Source organism: Pseudochaenichthys georgianus, unplaced genomic scaffold, assembly GCF_902827115.2.
Source record: "Pseudochaenichthys georgianus unplaced genomic scaffold, fPseGeo1.2 scaffold_877_arrow_ctg1, whole genome shotgun sequence".
In the NCBI taxonomy this organism is placed as follows: Eukaryota; Metazoa; Chordata; class Actinopteri; order Perciformes; family Channichthyidae; genus Pseudochaenichthys; species Pseudochaenichthys georgianus.
In genome coordinates, this window is record NW_027263416.1 from 3,470 (window position 1) to 24,071 (window position 20,602).

A 20,602-nucleotide genomic window follows, 5' to 3' on the forward strand; every position below is an offset into this window, starting at 1 on the left:
CACTGCTTCCCACCTCTGCTTAGTTGAGGTGGAGAGAGAGAGTTGTGCTAATGGCTGCTGAGTTTCTTACCTCACATGCATTAGATCTCGAGTGATAAGTCAATACATCAGTCGGATCATCATGAACTCATTTTCAAGCAAAAAGCCTCATCCATTGTATATGTTAGCCGTTAGCATTGATTGGTCAGTGCAATGTCTGAGAGGTCTGTACCTTCTGATTCAAACTGATCTCTGACCTTTTATAGAAAATGAGCGGCAGGTGAATTGATATTCAAAACTCTAACAATGTCATAACAATAGAAGATGGTCCATAGAGCTCGTGTGCATTCTATTCTGAAACAGACAAATTACGTCTGTTGCTGTTTTTAAATGCCTCACATTTCTTGGATTGGTCTTGGAAGTGGTATGAGTGCAGGTGTTCACATGTACCTATACAGTATAAACATGTGTTTGTGTGTGTGTACCCCCTTAGGGAATCCACCCAGCCTTTATCGGAGCCCAGTACCCGTTCTCAGTGGCCACTGGCCCCCAGCCCCCTATGGCAGCCACGGCTGTGATCTTCCCCGGGGTCCCGGTACCGTCCATGACTCAGATCGCCGTCCACCCGTACCACCCTGAGAGCGGGCTGCCCCTCACAACTGTAGCAGGTCAGTGTGTTCCATCTGGGTTTCTGTTTACCTCACTGCATGGAGGTAAAGCCTCTTGATACATGAGCTGTGTTAATTTGTAACAATCGGGGTCCCTGTCATGTTTCACAGTGGGCAGCGTCCACGCGGGCCCCACCATCCAGGCCATCCAGGGGACATCCCTGTCCTCCCAGCCCGGATCAATGATGGGCACTGCTTTCCCAGTAGAGGACGAGCAGCACAGCCAGCCAGTCAGCCAACAGGGCCTGCACTACCTGCACTCGGCCTACAGAGTCGGTGAGGACTCGTATTGATCTAACCAAACTGCCAGTAGTCCAACAGGCTGACTGCACACATGTGATCCCCACTGTTCTTTTGTGTGAAGGCATGCTGGCGCTGGAGATGCTGGGCAGGAGGGCTCACAATGACCACCCCAACAACTTCTCCAGGAGCCCGCCTTACACTGAGGACGTCAAATGGCTGCTGGGACTGGCTGCCAGGCTAGGTGAGCCTGCACATGCATTATAGCAGTGTTTTTCAACCTATTGCATAAAAAAGGTCCCGCGGCACACCAACAACCACCAAACTTAGAAATTGACACATTGTACCCTAATACACCGATATGATGACTGTTTTTCTCATAACAGTTACCTGTTTCTCAGTTTGTTTTGAATACTGTTCTGGTTCTGAAGTGACAGTGTTTTTGAGATGATGTTTAAGCTTGCTTGGGACCATGGCACTGTGGGACAGCTTTTCCCCACACCAAGCACAACGGAGATCCAATCCACTTTATTTATATAGCACAGTTTAAAAACAGAGGGTTTGCCAATGTACATAACATTATAATAAAATATAATATTACACGAATAGATAAAAAGCACACATAAGAATAAATCCAAGGCACATAAAGGCTATGGACAGACAGTGAAAGCATACAAATAGGTATGACACAGCTCAGACTGACTGGTAAGCGAGGGAAAAGAGGTGGGTCTTTAGGCGGGACTTAAAAGCTTCAAGAGTGGGCGACAATTTTACATGAGGGGGCAGGTCGTTCCAGAGCCTGGGGGCTGCCGATGAGAACGCTCGGTCTCCCCTGGTCTTTTTCTTTGTTTTTGGGACTATCAGCAGCAGCTGATCAGCCGACCTCAAAGCCCTTGAGGGGGTGTACACCTGTAAGAGGTCGGAGATGTGCTCTGGGGCCAGCCCATTAAGAGATTTAAAAACAAACAATAACATCTTAAAATGGACAGGAAGCCAGTGGAGCGAAGCCAGAACTGGTGTGATGTGGTCAAACTTGCGGGTTCCTATAAGCAGCCGCGCCGCAGCATTTTGTACAAGCTGCAGGCGGGCTAGCGAAGTCTTATTTAGGCCGGCATAAAGTGCATTACAATAATCTAAACGAGTTGAAACAAAGGCATGAATTACACGCTGAAAGTTTAAAAAGGATAACACCGGTTTAATATTGGACAGGAGCCTCAAGGGATAAAAACTGGGTTTAACCACAGAGTTTATCTGTTTATCTAATTTAAAAGCACTGTCGATTTTGACACCCAGATTTGTGACCATGGGTTTTGCATACTGTTGCAGGGAACCCAGGTCAATGGAAGGGACATCACCATTTGGCCCAAACACAATGACCTCCGTTTTGCTCTCATCTATATTTAAAAAGTTTAGCGCCATCCAGGCCTTTATGTCATTAAGACAGTCAACCAGGGGCATCAGAGAGCTAGTGTTTTTTCTTAGGGGTAGATATAATTGGGAGTCGTCTGCATAAAGGTGGTAGGAGACGCCATATTTTCTAAAAATCAGTCCAAGGGGGAGACGGTATAAGGAAAATAAAATAGGCCCCAAAATAGAACCTTGGGGAACTCCACAGGATAGGGGGGCAGAAGAGGATGTAAAGTCACCAAGCCTAACGGAGAAAGATCTCTGGGACAGATAGGACCTGAACCACTCTAAGGCAGCGCCCCTGATACCCACACAGTGTTCTTGACGAGAGATAAGGATGGAGTGCTCAATCGTATCAAAGGCAGCTGTGAGGTCTAAGAGCATAAGGATGGCAGAGTCACCAGAGTCTGTAGTGACCAGGAGGGCATTGAACACTCTTGGAAGGGCAGACTCAGTACTGTGAAGCGCTTTAAAACCGGATTGAAAAATATCGAAAATATTGTGTGCATGTAGAAAAGACTGCAGCTGTAAGAGTACGGTTTTCTCCAATATCTTTGAAATAAAAGGAAGCTTCGAGATGGGTCTGTAATTAGAGAGGACAGAAGTGTCCAGATTAGTTTTCTTTATCAGGGGTGCCACAACCGCTTGCACAGAACCGGACTCTAGGCTGCTATTATGGACATTAGGTCCAATGGTGTCCCATCCCTCTTTAAAAAGTCGAGGAGGGACTGGGTCTGTGGGACAAGATGAGGGTTTTAATTGAGCAACAATGTCACTGAGAGAAGACAACGACACAGGTTCAAACTGCTGGAAGACAGCAGTGCATGTGAAGTCAATGGAGGGGTCAAAAGAGGGTGGTGAGATACTGGCTCTAATAGTGGAGATCTTGTCTATAAAATAGCAGAGGAATTGTTCACACATCTCAGTTGAAGCATCAATACAAGTGGATAAAGGAGAGTTTAACATAGCATCGATTATTTTAAAGAGAACACAAGGTTTGTTTAAATTACTAGAAATAACATCAGAAAAGTAACTCGTCTTTTCAGCTTTTACAGTGCTCTGATACGTCGCTCACGCCTGGCAGCACGTGTGACGTCATTGAGCCAGGGTTCAGATTTAACTCTGGGGCGCATGAGTTTCAGGGGAGCAACAATGTCCAGAGCTCCAGTGCAGGAAGAGAGAAAGGCTGAGGCTAATAGCTCAGTGTCCAGGGAGTCAGCGGACATCGTATCAGACTGAGCTAAGTTTACAAAGGCAGGGGAGAAACTAGCAGCATACGACCGTGACGGCCAGGAGCGCATGATTTAAGACTACGACAGGGCAGAATAAAATCAAACGGCACAGGCAGGTGATCCGATAAAGCTGCCTCACACACATTGACATTTGAAATGGGCAGACCATGGGATAAGACTAGGTCTAATGTGTGCCCATGCTCTCGCGTGGGGCCAGAGACATGTTGTATGAAGTCAAAAGCATATCAAACATCAAGAAAGTCTTTAGCTAGTGGTTTAGAGATACAACAGACATGCACATTAAAATCCCCGACAATTAAAACGCTGTCATAGTTTGTCACGATACCGGCCAATAGTTCAGAGAACTCCTTTATAAAGTATTTGTTGTACTTGGGCGGTCGGTAGACCACCGCACACAGTACAGGATGAATCCGTCCCAGCTCAAACGGGCTCAGTTCAAAGGAGGAGAATGAGGTAGACGGCGTGGGTTTGCAGTATAAACTGCTCCTAAAGACAGTCGCTAAGCCTCCTCCACGACCCGTGGTCCGTGGAGAATTAATGAAACTGCACTCCGGAGGCAATAGCTGTGTAAAAGCAGCAGACTCACCCGCAGTCATCCAGGTTTCCGTTATAAAAAGCACAGCATGTGACGTGAAGAAGTCCTGGATGATGAAAGTTTTGTTTGCGATCGATCTCGCATTTGTCAGCGAGCCTTTAGTTGGAACGGGGGCAACAGTCGCGTGAGTTTCACGACCCAGCGACCGAAGGTTTCGGTGGTTCACTCCATCAGGGGGGGAGAGGCGAGACCACTGGGGGCGCAGGATATGCAGAACTTGAGTCGGGTCAGTGACAGGTACCAGCCAGGTGCCGACCATGGCACGGGGGCGTCGGGAGGCCAGGCGGCGAAAACAAGGTCCATATTCCAGGGGAAAGGGTGCTGAGCCAGCTCAGGAGACCACGCTAGCCACTCTTTCACCCTAACCAGCCGGCCACTGCGTGTGCCTCGGCGTCTTCGGGGTAACGAGGGCCCGGCCCGCAGTAGGTGTGCAGGTACATCCGATAGAAGGGGGGGGGGGGGGGGTGGTGTGTCCACCCTGGCCAAACTTCGCAAAAAAGCCCACATATTCCTTGATCTTAAGCATCTCGTGTCGGTTGTATACTAACAGAGAGTCAATGGTCCTTGTCACTGAGCAAAACAGACACAGAACAAACACTAGTACTAACACAGAGATGCTTGGACGGCCTGCCACACAACCCTGCGCCATCTTGGAATCTCGGCGCCGACGGAGATGGTGTGGTCAGAGACATGGTGAAAGTAAATCCAAACAAAAGATAGTTTTCACTGTACTGCCTTGAGCTCACCTTGTTTTCTTTCCTACGCCCACCACTCACACTAGGCTCTTCATCTCCGCTAGAATTTTGTCAAGGACCCAGTCTTTTGTTTTATATTTACCCATCACTGTTCGTCACCGCATCACTTAACTCTACTGTCTTAAATGTACAAGGTAATAACTGCGCTACCTACTGCCACCCACTGGCATAGGAGAGTTATTGAATACTGCCCTGACAGTGCAGGCACAGACGCTCAACAATGCTGCTGCACAGTGGTTGAAAATCACTGCATTATTGGACACTAATGGCGCGTTTCCACTGCAGCGGGTATCTCGCTTTAAGCGTGCCGAGCCGTGCGGGACCCATTTTTGGTTGTGTTTCCACTTGGCCTAGTACCGGCTAGCGGGTCTTTATTCACAGTTTTTCTGGCCCCGTAAAATCGTGGTTCTAGGGCCAGGAACAACCAGGCTGAGTAGGGCTGAGTATGCTAAACTAGTGAGAGAATCGCTGGCAAGGGGGCTACAACTACAACAAGATGAACATATTTGACCGTGATTTAATTGTAATACACGTTTCAAAATGATGCCGAAGTAACAACATACTGATACCGGTTAGTAAAAACCATGAATTAATGCTTTGACAAGTCTGCAGACAGACGGCCGGCGAAAAACCCTTTAAAATGCGTGTTTTCTAAATGTAGCTTGGCTAAGTTAACGTTATATGTGCTCCGACCGTCCACACTCACAACAACGGCCTTTACAGACGTAAATAAACCAGCGACTGTATTCTCCATGACACAGGCAGTCTGTGGTTTGTACTCGTTTAACTTCGGTCTAGTTTCTGAACAGATATGAGGAGCTGTGAGCTCTGAGTGCTAAGAGCTAACGGCTGTGTTGTTTTTCTGGAGCGCTCATTGAAGATGACGTCACGGCTCCGCCTACACTGCGTTACTATAGTAACTACCCCAGTTCCTAAACTGTAATGGAAGCGCAGCATTAAAGTGAGCCGGGCCTAATAAGGCCTAACCAAACCGAGCGAGTCCGAGCGAGGCCTGCAGTGGAAACGCGCCATAAGGGAGGGACAGGTTGATGGGGAATGTTTTGTGTTAGTTGTCCGCTCGGTAGCACACACAAGTAAGACTACTGGAACATCTCCGTCTGCCTCGCAGAAAAACTACGAACTGCTGCAGTATGAAGTTAAGAAGAGCTGTAATGCCTACCAGTCACAATAAACCAATGTTTACACACCACTGTAGACGGGACACAGTGCTGCGCCCATACACACATTGTTAAAACAGTATCACTTTAATGCTTCTCTGTCTGTCTTCCTGTCGTCCTGTCAGGAGTCAACTATGTGTACCAGTTCTGTGTGGGAGCAGCAAAAGGAGTCCTCAGTCCGTTCGTCCTGCAGGAGATCATCATGGAGGCTCTGCAGAGACTCAACCCCGCCCACATCCACGCACACCTCCGAACACCCGCCTTCCACCAGCTAGTGCAGCGCTGCCAACAGGCCTACCTGCAGGTAAATGCATCAGCAAACATTGAAAAAACAATACACCAAATGTTTTTATCCTAATCAAATATTCTGTTTCAGCATCTCACTTAAAAAGATGTAGTCTAGAATGTTGATGTAATAGAAAACAACAAATCCATGTAATCTGAGGAATCATTTTGAAGATTTAATTTCTGCCTTAAAAATTCTGACATTCAAACTTAAATTGAAAATGCCTCAATAGAGGCTTTGAATTCAAAATTAAAATAATTAATGGTGTCAATTTAAAAAAAATGAATTGTGTTTATCACAATAATATTCTGTGAGTAATCACGTCAGCCAGCGGGGGCCACCAGGGGCCCCACAGAAACCTGCACCTGTGTGCCTTTGAGATTGGCCTGTATGCTCTTGGCCTCCACAACTTTGTTTCACCAAACTGACTGTCCAGAACCTACTCCTCCCATGTGTCCTGGATTACTGGTGTGTGTGACAGAAGACATGAAGAGACACACTTTCATTGTATTTCATGTATTCACAAGTTGAATCAGTTCACAAGTTTGTGAATTGTGTTAATCACAATAATATTCTGTGAGTAATAATTAGTGCTGGGGGGAAACGATTATTTCGAAAAACGATTAATCGGGCGATTATTTGATCGATTAGTCGACTAATCTAACGATTATTTTTCTGTTGTTCAATTCATAAAAAACGTAATGTAAAAAAAAATAATTTCACGATACTGTGTCTCAGGGGATCTTAATATTTAACAAACTATTCATGTGTTATACCAGATTAACGGGAATAATCTCAGCTAACTGACGATACAAACCATGTTTACCAAAACAAAACACAAGTCTCATAAGAAGCATCTAAATGACCCATGAGCGAAAAATGCTAACGGACATTGGCACAGAACTCAAGATAAAAGTACCCTTATTACTTATCGTAGCTGCACATACAAGATATCCGATTAAAGCTGAGACTCCACAGATTATGTAGGTATATAGTATCATCACTGAGTGATCCGGACTCGCGACAGGGGAAGCAAATACAGTCATCACAACACGTACCTTTACGGAGCTTCTAGGGAGATCGTCTCACCACCGTAGCGGTCAATCTGATCAAAAGACGTGTTCAATGGCATTAAAATGAGAAAAAATGCGGCTGAATCGGTTAATCCATAGGTTTTTAACGTCTATGTATAAAAAAATGATTGAATTTATAATCCATAATTCAATTTTTATGTAAAAATCGGAGAGCAAATGCTAGCTGCTAATGGTAGCCACCACAGCTAGCTGCCGCTTTAAATGTTCCAACATAGCCGTTGTGCTTGTGTGATATGCCAACTCCATTTGGCAAAGACTGCAAATGACAATATCTTTGCGTTTTGGACTAACTTTAAAATATTCCCATGCTTTTGAAGACCTAGGGCGAGATGTTTTCGTTTGAGGGCTTCGTGCGCAATCCTGTGAGGAGGAGGTGGTAGCCGTTTCAGTCTCCATTGTGTTTGAAGTGCGATTGCGAACTGCTTGTTGCTTTGTTTACACACCCACGTGTGTGTGTGTGTGTGTGTCGACGCGGAAATATGTCGTTGACGCGTCGCTACAGCACTAGTAATAATGAATAATCACAAGTTTAAAGTACTAGTATTAACTTCTAATTTAGGGGAACATAAACAAATACATGTGGGGTGTTGTAATAAAGATATGGAAAACTACCCGGTGATTTAAATCAGAGTGTTTTTACTTTAATATAACTGAATTACTGGCATGAATTCCACAATTTCCCGACACAATGCTTAAGCATGGACAGCACTGCTGTCACAGAGGGCTGCTGTGATTCCTCTCTGTATAATGAGAGCTACCCCTGTGCTCTTGGTACTTGTTGCAGAGCCATCATCAGAGTTCGTACGGTCATTGAAAACCTGGTAAAGTCATGGAAATTCAAAATGCAAATGCCAGGCCCTGGAAAAGTTATGGAAAACAATATTTTTCCCAAAGTTTTGGAAAAATCATGGAAATGTAACTAAAGTTGCGTCAAATATAATTTACTTTTTATCTAATCGCCGAAATAATCTGCGGTTGCGAGCTGTTATGTGCCATCATGACGCGCATGGTGTTATTTTTTAATATGTGAAGCGCGAGCTGTGTGCTCGAGTCTTCCTGCCTCCTGTCGGCTTAACTCTGCTGCTCCAGGATGAGGGTCAGCTACATTATCTACGGTGCGTTCGTTAACTGTGCGAAGTCACTGTGGCACAGACTGCACCGCTGGTGAACAGCTGTTGGAACGGGGTGTTCAGAGCAGAGCGGCAGAGCGTGATGTGAACTGAAACGTTTTTCTGTCGCAATATTATTTAACCCTCCGGTATCATTCGATTGGACTACACAAATTAGTCATTCGAGACAAAAATGTCCACTGCAAAATGCTTTGATAAAAACATTATATTAAAAGGTTTTTTTCACAACTTTTTTGGGTTCAATCTTTAAAGCAACTTCCGCCCTAATAGAAAATACCAAAAATGTAATCATTTTCAGGATTTTAACCCTTTAAATGCCATTTTGAATACCGTACTTTTCGGACTATAAAGCACCTGCATATAAGCCGCAGCAGCTAAATTGTCCGTCTGTCTTGCTCTCGTTCTGTCTCTCGGTTCCACTTTTACTTTGGCGCGCTACCTGTCTCACTCTTTTCCGGCCTCCAGCTTTTCCTGCTGGAGCCCGCCGCTTAAAGGTGGCGGGCGCGGACCGGTCATAGAGCCCATAGTGTTAAAGGTGGTTAATTTTACCTGTAAAATCCATAGATTTAGGAGGTTCCCTCCCTAGTGGCCGTTAGCTGTACAAAAAAAATGGGGGGAAAAAGTCGCGGCTTAAAGTCCGAAAAGTACGGTACATGAAACCGCTGTTTTTTTTCCATGATGAAAACAGAGAAAATGAGTTATTTTCCAAAAAATACATATCTGGAGACTGGCTCTTTTTTTTTATAACAGTCTTGGATATGTCAAAGATTAGCAACGAAATGGATTTTTTTTTTGCATTATTAGTTTTTGCACAAAATCAGATTGAACAAAAAAGTTACAAATTAGTCATTCGGGACAAAAATGTCCACTTCCAAAAACTGCTCTAAAATGACAACAGATTAATATTTTTTAAAACTTTTTGGGGTTAAATCTTTCAATCAACTTCAGTCCTGATCAAAAATACCAAATGTTAAATTATGTTCAGGATTTTAACCCTTGAACTGCCAGTTTGAAAACATGAATTTGCATTTTCTATGAAAAACATGCACAAAAAGGCAGTTATTTTCCATATGATAAATGTTGGGGGGGGGGGGGGGGGCTTCTTTTTTTTTTTTAATCACAGTCTTGGATATGTCAAAGATTAGCAACAACATTGATTTTGGTGGATTATTAGTTTTTGCACAGAATCAGATTAAACAAAAAAGTCACACATTAGCCACTCGCGGACAAAAATGTCCCATCCACCCCCATTATAACCACATCTTTTGATCTCTCCGCCATACCGGTATAAAATCATGCATTTTGTAATGTCAGGGTTTTATATTGGGGGGAAATAGTTCAATTTGTCCTTTTTACTGTATATGACCACATGTGACATTTTAACATTGAATTACATGCTTATCATTTCTTGGTTTCTTTGCCTGTTGTATATGGGGCCCTGCCAGCCATTGGAATACATGTACGCAACTAATATGATGTAGGTATGGATGTGGAAGAGTGGTATCAGCTGACAAATGTGTGTGTGTATGGATGTACAGTGTGTGTGCACAGAGACATTACATTATTACATTACATTACATTGCATTTAGCTGACGCTTTTATCCAAAGCGACTTACAATAAGTACATTCGACCAGGAAGACACAACCTTGAAGAAAACAGAATCATAAAGTAAATCAGGTTTCATAGAGCCAAGCATTTCAAGTGCTACTCAACTGGCTGTAGATAGATAAGCCAGTACTTTATTAGTATATAAGTGCTCTGTAAGCAGTTCTTTGTTAATAGTTCTATCGCTCGAGGTGGAGTCGAAAGAGATGAGTCTTCAGTCTGCGCCAGAAGGTGTGTAAGCTTTCTGCTGTCCTGATGTCAATGGGGAGCTCATTCCACCATCTTGGAGCCAGGATAGCAAACCCACGTGTTTTTGCTGATGGGAACTTGAGACAACAATATACAGTAGATTTGGTTTACAGAAAGTCGCAGTTTTCGCCTCATATCTTTCTTTCTCTCTCTCTCTTTCTCTCACTCCCTCATTCCCAAACTCATACACACTCTTACATATTAAACCTCCTTATCCCTTGTATGTGTGTGTGTGATTGTGTGTGAGAATGAGACAGGAGTAAGTGTGCTCTCATGGCGTTTTGTCTTTCATTTGTGCCGTTTCATGTGTCTTTGAGGTAAACAGATGTATGATCTTGACCCAGCTTGACCTCGATGTTTTGAATTGTTTGAACTTCAAAGTCCTTTGATAATGTCAAGCAGACATACACAGCGATACATACACTCCTTGAAGTAAATAAAAACACCTGGCTGCAAAGCCAAAGCTTCACATATGTGTCGTTTGGCTGGATGGTCATTTCATTCCTGTGATACGCAACAAGCAGTAAGATGAAGATGCGCCTCTCTGTGGGACTAGAGGTCTCATGCAGCCCGTACCTTCAGCTGCAGGACTCATCCTCTGAAGAAGAAGCACCCTGAGGAGGAGAATCTGGAGTGGATCTGAACTGTGCTTGAAAGGAGTCGGCACAAAGATAAAACACTTTGTGGCCGCGATCGCTAAAAACGCCGCAGCGCAGACTGCCCCCCCCCCCCCTGCGGGAGAGAAAAGAAAAAAAACTCAGACAAAAGGAATTCCGTTTATTTCTTTACTAGAACATGTTTAACAGTACAAACAACAAACAAGCATGTCATCACAACGACGTGGCCTTGAAGTGAAGTTGGTAATGGCCAGCTGTGCTGCGTCTTTCTCTGTAACCTCTTTGGCGTGCTTCGCACTCAAATGCCAACGCATTGTTGAGGTTGAGCTGTGATAGACCAACGTCTTTTCACAGAGCTTGCATTTAACTTCCTTTGGACTTGTAAGTTCGAAGTAGTTCCACGAGGAGGAACTCTTTTTACCTGCCGCTTTGTTCATCTTTAGTCGCACGTGTGAGGGAGAGGGGGGTTGGGGGCGGGGTCGGTGTGTAGTGTGCTGCAGCAGCAGTCTGCTCTGCGCAGGCTTCCTCCAAGTTTACAGTAAAACAAACTGGTGGTGTGACCAATGGCCATTTACAATTATTAATACTATTACTATTATTAGCATATATATTTATATATACATTTGGTTGAAACTAAGCCAGAAAAAAAAAGATAAATAAAATCGATTTTTAAAAATAATATTCGATTATGGAGACTGTAACGAATATTCGAATAATCGCTGGCATCCCTAGTGGGATTAGGGGGTAAGTCCTGTCTCATTCTCACACACAATCACTCACACACATACAAGGTATAAGGAGGTTTAATATGTAAGAGTGTGTATGACTTTGGGAATGAGGGAGTGAGAGAAAAAGAGAGAGAGAGAGAGAGAGAGAGAAAGAAAGATTGTGATGCTTTGGCAACATTGTTTAATTTAACTTTCATGCCAATAAAGCCCCTTTGAATTGAATTGAATTGAAAGAAAGATATGAGGTGAAAACTGCGACTTGCTGTAAACCAAATCTACTGTATATTGTTGTCTCTGTACACACACACTGTACATCCAGACACACACACACGCACACACACATACGCACACACATTTCTTTCTCAGCTGATAGCACTCTTCCACATCCATACCAACCCACCTACATCATATGAGTTGCATACATGTATTCCTATGGCTGGCAGGGCCCCATTATACAACAGGCAAAGAAACCAAGAAATGATAAGCATGTAATTCAATGTTAAAATGTCACATCTGGTCATATACAGTAAAAAGGACAAATTGAACTATTTTCCCCCAATATAAAACCCTGACATTACAAAATGCATGATTTTATACCGGTATGGCGGAGAGATCAAAAGATGTGGTTATAATGGGAGTGGACATTTTTGTCCGCGAGTGGCTAATGTGTGACTTTTTTGTTTAATCTGATTCTGTACACAAACTAATAATCAACCAAAATCAATGTTGTTACTAATCTTTGACATATCCAAGACTGTGATAAAAAATTTAAAAAAAGCCGACCCCCCCCCCCCCCCCCAACATTTATCATATGGAAAATAACTGCCTTTTTGTGCATGTTTTTCATAGAAAACGCAAATTCATGTTTTCAAACTGGCAGTTCAAGTGTTAAAATCCTGAACATAATTTAACATTTGGTATTTTTGATCAGGACTGAAGTTGATTGAAAGATTTAACCCCAAAACGTTTTAAAAAATATTAATCTGTCATTTTAGAGCAGTTTTTGGAAGTGGACATTTTTGTCCCAAATGTCTAATTTGTAACTTTTGTGTTCAATCTGATTTTGTGTAAAAACTAATAATGCAAAAAAAATCCATTTTGTTGCTAATCTTTGACATATCCAAGACTGTTATAAAAAAGAGCCAGTCTCCAGATATGTATTTTTTGGAAAATAACTAATTTTCTCTGTTTTCATGGAAAAAAACAGCGGTTTCGTGTATTCAAAATGGCATTTAAAGGGTTAAAATCCTGAAAATGATTACATTTTTGATATTTTCTATTAGGGTGGAAGTTGCTTTAAAGATTGAACCCAAAAAAGTTGTGAAAAAAACCTTTTTAATATAATGTTTTTATCAAAGCATTTTGCAGTGGACATTTTTGTCTTGAATGACTAATTTGCGTTGTCGATTTGTTACACAGTGAATTAAAGACTGATTTAAAAAAATTGAAATTGGAATTCCAAAATAGATCGAGAAAATAGCCTTGTTACAAAAAATCAGGCCATTTGCACCAACACAACCAAAGTTATTGCAAAATGAAAAGTGAAAAATGACCCATATGGACAAAAACCTCCACAGTGATACCGGAGGGTTGAGCTAGCTAGCTAGCTAGCATACATTGCCACTATCTGCTAACATTAGCTTTAGCCTTCATATTCTAATAGTTTTTTTCATAGGCTATAAACAGAGGTGGTATAAGTATAGATATTGTGCTAGAGTAAAAGTAGAAGTACTCAGATCTTGTACTTTAGTAGAAGTACTCAGATCTTGTACTTAATAAACGTAGAAGTACTCAGATCTTGTATTTGAGTCAAAGTAGAAGTACCAGAGTGTAGGAATACTCTGTTTCAGTAAAAGTCCTGCATTCAAAATGTTCCTCAAGTAAAAGTAGAAAAGTATTCTCATCAAAATATAGTGAAAGTAGCGACAGTAAAAGTAGTCCTTGTGCAGATTGGTCCATTTCAGAATAATATATATTTTTATAATGATTGATCATGAAAGTGTTCTCAAAGCTGGTAAAAGTGCAGCTAGTTTGAAGTACTTTGTAGACTGCAGGGTAGCTTGTGGATTTACTCCAGGTGGAACTAAAGTCTGATTTAAGACTTGATTATATTCACATCATTCATCCACATCTGTGAAGTAACTAAAGGTATTAAATACATGTAGTGGAGGAAAAGTACACCATGTACCTCTGAACTGTAGTGGAGTAGAAGTAGGCTACACCTTTTACCTCTGAATTGTCGAGGAGTAGAAGTACAAAGTCGCCAAACATTGAAATACTTAAATAAAGTACAGGTATCTCAAAATTGTACCCACTTATACACCGAACAAAAATATAAACGCAACACTTCTGTTTTTGCTCCCATTTTTCATGAGATGAACTCAAAGATCTAAAACATTTTCTATATACACAAAATAAGCATTCCTCTCAAATATTGTTCACAAATCAGAAAAAATCTGCGATAGTGAGCACTTCTCCTTTGCCGAGATAATCCATCCCACCTCACAGGTGTGGCATATCAAGATGCTGATTAGACAGCATCATTATTGCACAGGTGTGCCTTAGGCTGGCCACAATAAAAGGCCACTCTGAAACGTGCAGTTTTGCGTTATTGGGGGGGTCTGGGGGGGGTCAGAAAACCAGTCAGTATCTGGTGTGAGGGGTAGGGTTAGGGTTAGGGTAATATTGTGAATCGAGTGGCCTGTGTTCGTCGTCCATAACATACGCCTGCCCATACCATAACCCCACCACCACCATGGGCCACTCGATTCACAACATTACCCTAACCCTAACGCTAACACTACCCCTCACACCAGATACTGACTGGTTTTCAGACCCCCCCAATACAGCAAAAATGCACGTTTCAGAGTGGCCTTTTATTATGGCCAGCCTAAGGCACACCTGTGCAATAATCATGCTGTCTAATCAGCATCTTGATATGCCACACCTGTGAGGTGTGGTGCACAAAAGTGTTGCGTTTATATTTTTGTTCAGTGTAGTACTTGTTCAGTTTATGAACTGAGTTACTTTACACCAGTGGCTATACAGATAGAAAGACTAAGCCTTGCACAGAGGCATGAAAATACATTTTCAAAATGCTCAACAGTGCTGCCAAAATTATAAAGTGACTGCTACATAATTCAAATAAATGCTTTTATATATTTATATATTTTGGATATATCGGATCCTTGTCACCTTTTTCATACCTGATGAGTTTGCATCCCTGACTACAGTTGCTTTAGCGTGTAGAAGCTAGTAAGCCTACTATTTGATTTGTTTTAGATAGGCACAACATGTTTCATATGCAGACCTTATTTTCCTGTTACATGTTAAAATAAACCATTTTCAGTAGTCATTTTTTTTTGGTCATGGAAAATGAGGTAAAGGTAATTGAGAAGTGGTAAAAAGTGTATGAACCCTGCATCATATTGCGAGCAGAAGGCATCTAGCACATGCTTCCGTATTGCGCCTCTGTTACAGCGTGTAGTGATGCTTCTGATGTCCAGTGGTCTCTAGTCAGTGCATTGCATGTAGCTTGTGAAAGTGCGTTCACTTTCTTTGCCTTTTCACTGCGTTAATGCATTAAGGTTTCCAGATGCATCGCAAAGTTAACGCGTTGACATTATCAGCCCTAAAAACAAAAACTGTTAGGACAGCCCTAGATCTATTAGCAGTGACTGAGGGATCCTCCCTGTAACTCATATTCAACTGGAGTATTAACTTCATGATGGTGGTCCCTTATTATGCTCTTTTCCAACAGTATACCACAGGTCTCAGATATATACAGAACATGTCTCTGATTGGCTGAAACACCAAACAGGTCATTGCAGCATCCCATAAACCCCTCTGTTTCAGCCCAGTTTCAAAAGGGCTGATTCTGTGTTTGTAGCTTTAAATGCTAATGAGCTGCCATTCCCCACGCCCCCTCTGTGCGCACAATGCTGCTTACGTTGGTTGGTGAGTGGCTGATGGTTGCATAACCCAGAGAAACTAAATCTGATCAGTTCATTTTCAGACAGGTTTTAATATAGGTGGAAACGTTCTGAGTCTCTTTCCACAGAGGGGACACATTTTTCAAGACATGAAAAAGTAAATGTTGCATACATGTCGTCATTTAAAGTTTGTAACACTGATTGTAGATAATATGTGCATTTAAGAAGTCAGCTCACATTAGTTCTTACGGCTGTGACGAGATGCTGGTCAGGGCTGGGTCCCGCCTCGATGCCGTGTCCAGTTCTCTTTATACATGTATGCTCTCATTAGAAGGAATGAGAACCTGTCCCCTTCTCTCTGCAGTACATCCACCACCGGCTCATCCACCTGACGCCTGCAGACTACGATGACTTTGTGAACATCATCCGCAGCGCTCGTAGTGCGTTCTGCTTGACGCCTGTGGGCATGATGCAGTTCAACGATGTGCTGCAGAACCTGAAGAGAGGCAAGCAGACCAAGGAGCTGTGGCAACGCATCTCCCTGGAGATGGCCACCTTCTCCCCCTGAGAGAGGGTCCTGGGCCCCCTCAGCCTCCAGCACAGCTACTGCCACTGCACTGAGCGCGCTCCCCGCTCTGTGGTTCCTTCTCTCTGGACGTGGACTCAGACTGGCTCTGCACACAGGCAGTACAATCAGCTCCCGCGCCCCACCCTCAGACACTTCCTTTTTTATGTGTGCTCGGAGCTCAGAGGAGGTGTGGACTCACCCTCCTACTCTCCTCTGCTCCTGACTGACTCCTCACCCCCGTTTCATCATGGTTCATGTTTGTGTAACTGTGGAATTAAAGTGTACTCCTTCCTTTCTTCATCTTACTCGACTCTTCCATTTCCCCTTAACTGAAGACATTGACGGAGGCCTCTCACCCTCCTCTCTTTGGAGTGTCCTGTAGTGACGCTCATTTTTATGCTGCAACATTCCTGTCCACAGTGGTTGGTGCTGTGGCCTCAACACACACAGCTCCTCACTATGGATCTGCATCTCTGCAGTGTGGGCGAAAAGAAGGATTTGCAAGAAAAAGTTTAATATGAGAAATTATATTGTGAGGATTTTTCTGTATTTAGTTTAATCTTTTTGATACTTTATATAGAATATGACATGTATTCAGAGAGGAAGAGAATGACAGAATGTTAAGGTGCTGTTTTTGTTGTGTTGAATCCATATTTAAATTTGACGAGTGACGAGAACCAGCTCCAGACCTCAACCAGAGGCTGCCTCACATCTGGGGGCCAAGCAGGGCCCACAGCATCCGGCATGTCTCTTGTCCGGAGGGCTGGGTATCACTTTTAACCTCCTTAAGGCTAATGACTCATTTGACTTTTACAATACCTTTTTGCTTAATATAAATCTGATTTCTCAGAAGAATTTCTTGACATTTAACAGAAAAAGCCACATTTGTTAAATTCACTCACTGACTTAACACAACAACTGCAACAATAGTAAACCTTTAGGATTAAACAATTGATCAAACATATTATTAACATGAGAAGTGAACACGCATTGGATGCCATCCTAATGGAACATCCATCAGTGAGAACTCAGAGCACTGAAGGTCCGTACCCAGCCCTTCTTCCCAGCAGCCACTGAGCAGTTAAAGTGCAACATATCTCAGGTGCTTTGCATTGAAGCTTCATGGGGAGCAGCTTTTCACTGCTCCATGACATTAGCTAGTCTGAACAGTTTGTCCTCGTGTCCAAGGTTCCCTTCTTGTGAAACCAACTCGTACAGACACGTCAGTAAACCTTCTCTCAAACAGGATTGAGTTTAGCACTGCAACTGGAACAAGTGTCCTAGTTCTGCTGTGCGTCTTCAAAGACAATGTGTTGGTTTTATTAGAGTACATATCTTGGTATTTGGATTGTATGTTTCCAGTGTGAAGCACCTGGGGCTGTCGCACACAACAGTGGCTGTGTCTCATCTGATGGACTTCTACCAAATGTATTCAGCACAGGTCAAACGTCTCACACACGGGACAGATCACGCCTGCAGACACAGTGGCCCCGGCAGTGAGACACAGTGGCCCCTGCAGTGAGACACAGCCATGGTTGGTGTGCAATGCAAGAGAGTGAGTGCTCGCTCGCCCACAGATCCGTACCCCTCTCTTCATGATGAGCTCACAGACATGGTGCTGCATCTCTGTCCAGGCAGATGCTGTGCTTCTGAAGCCGCTCTCTGATTGGCTCTGGACCTCACAGGTGAAGGTGACTTAGTAGAAAATGTACTGTGATATTTTTGTATTCCTCAAAAAGTGTAGCTTGATTGAAAAGTTCTATATGTGCTGATTGCAAAAAGGTTCTAATTTAGAGTGAAAATAATTAATTAAAAAAAAAAAGATAAAAAAGCAATACTAAAAGTGTAGAGTTGACTTAATAAAGATGATTCAAAACACTAACGTGCTGTGACTGATGTGTCGGATTCAGTTGGAGTTCTCGTTGATTTTCTTACAGAGGTCCAAAGGTCATTGTGGTCCTCAGGCTGCCTGCCACAGGAGGGTCCTCGTCAGTCTGGACCTCACTGTCCCCCAGCAGCCACGTAGGTCACTTACTTAGTGATCTACCTGTCTATCCATGATGCTTTCAGCAAAGCACCAGCCATGGGGTCATGCTAGGTCAGGTGTGTCCTGCTGATTGTTCCTGCAATTACTTTGTTCACAAATGCTCGAGCAGAACTAAGTAGATGTACCTTCTGTGTGCAACATGTGGGTTATTTCTGAACATCCATTTATATTTTACAAATCAGAGTATTGGTTTACAGGTGTGTTTTTTTTCCACTCACCTGATGCTTGCACAAAGCCCATCACAGATCCGGTCTCTGTAAAACATACTGATCCCACTTTGACAGCAGCTCTCCCATGGGTCCCACTGCAGGGCCTGGTGGGTCCCACTGCAGGGCCTGGTGGGTGCTAGAGCCAGGATCCGGCACATTACATTAGTGAGACGCTTTTATTCAAAGCGACTTGTATACATTCAGTACTGTGGACAATCCCCACAGGAGCCATTTGGGGTGAAGGGTCTCAGGGACACAACGACTGCAGTGGGACTTGAACTTGCTACCCCCTGATTCGAAGTCCAGCACACTACTCACTGAGCCACAGCCTCCCACCATAAATTGGTCTGAAATTGTCTGAAGCAAATGTGGATCGATGCAGGTCATGGACGCCATGTTCCTGCTTTAATACACACCGAGAATGTATTGTGCTTGTAGGAGGCAGTTGGAGTGTGTGCTCTACATCAGTGTCCATGCCCAGGGAGGGACAGCCAGGTCTTCACACGCCTCAGTATGGTGGGCTCTACAGACACAGTTAGCTACTTACCAAATTAACTTTGACTTTCTGTGCTTCCAGTTCATTAAAGTAAAGAACCACAGCAGTCTAAGCCTCAAGCACATCCACTGCTAATGCTTCCCATGACCGACATGTGAGTTCAGCACAATGCAGCCGTCGTGTTCATCTTCATCACATTGCACAGGCCAGCAGGACTAAAGATACATGTACATTGTGGCATACATTTGGCACAACATGAAGTTTTTCTAAAGCTTCTCCATCGTTCAGTTTTCTCCTGCTTGGTGATTAGAACCAAGAATAAATCATTACCGCGATGAAGTGAGGATCAGCCTGTCAGCAGATGATCATGATCCAAGTCACTCCCAATCTCTCAGCGGTGGGAAGTAACCAAGTACATTTACTCAAGCACTGTACTTAAACACAATATTAAAATGCTTGTACTTTACTTGAGTATTTCAAATGTATGCTACCTTATACTCAATACAATTCAGAAGTAAATGTCGGTGTACTTCTACTCCACTACATGTATTTAATCCCTTTAGTTACTTCACAGATGTGGATGAATGATGTGAAATATAACCAAGTGTTGAATCAGACTTTAGTTCCACCTGGAGTAAATCCACCAGCTACCCTGCAGTCTACAAAGTACTTCTATATACTATACTTCTAATATATATTATTCTGAAATGGACCAATCTGCACAACGACTACTTTTACTGTCGCTACTTTCACTATATTTTGATGCTAATACTTTCTACTTTTACTTGATTAACGGGTGTACTGCCAGGTACACACATACGAGGAATTTGACTTGATGTCATGGTACATACATAAAATGTAAAACAAAACATCTAAAAAAAAAAAGTACACAGATGGTGAACTATATTAAGAACAAGTACAAGATCTAAGTACTTCTCCCACCTCTCAGGGCATTCCATGATATTGGCATTCAATTTAATAACCCATCATTTCAATTTGATCAAGAAATGTTCAATCAAACCAACTGATTTCTATAAAATATACATAAATTACAATTGTTGAACACAATCTATTTTTGGTACCACTTTACAATAAGACTACCCTTATAAAGGGTTTACGAATAGTTTGTAATTAATTAGGTTGTGAACACTTTATAAATCATTAATACGCTTTTATAAGACATGAGATAAACAGGGCAACTGTGACCGGTTGCTTGCCAAATAATGAGCCCACATGTATCTGTAAGCCTTATATTGGCTACTTAGCTTACTTCGTCTTCTTCACCAGCCAGCATCCTTGGTATCTGTTGTTCACTGAGTTGATTCTCGCTAAGTAGCCAATATAAGGCTTAGTCATCTTGCCAAATAGTGAGCCTGTGTTAATGTATGCAAACTGTTATAAATGGTTGTTAATGATTAATAAAGTGTTTACAACCTAATTCATAACCTAATTATAAAACTTTATGAATCCTTTATAAGGGTAGTCTTCTTGTAAAGTGGTACCGAAACAATTATGTACCTATATATATTAAATTCAAACATTGATTTTGAACATTTATTTGATGC

The 20,602-nt window shown here is 42.7% G+C and overlaps 1 protein-coding gene across 1 annotated transcript; it reads left to right on the plus strand.

Annotated features, from left to right (window-relative positions):
• Nucleotides 1-476: 476 nt before the first annotated feature.
• Nucleotides 477-16,580, plus strand: LOC117444653 (zinc finger SWIM domain-containing protein 8-like). The gene is made up of 5 exons (XM_034080097.2): nucleotides 477-647; nucleotides 759-923; nucleotides 1,012-1,131; nucleotides 6,201-6,379; nucleotides 16,082-16,580. Exons 1-5 carry the CDS (start codon nucleotides 539-541, stop codon nucleotides 16,283-16,285), a joined length of 777 nt encoding a protein of 258 aa, XP_033935988.2. The 5' UTR covers nucleotides 477-538; the 3' UTR covers nucleotides 16,286-16,580.
• The last annotated feature ends 4,022 nt before the right edge of the window (nucleotides 16,581-20,602 follow it).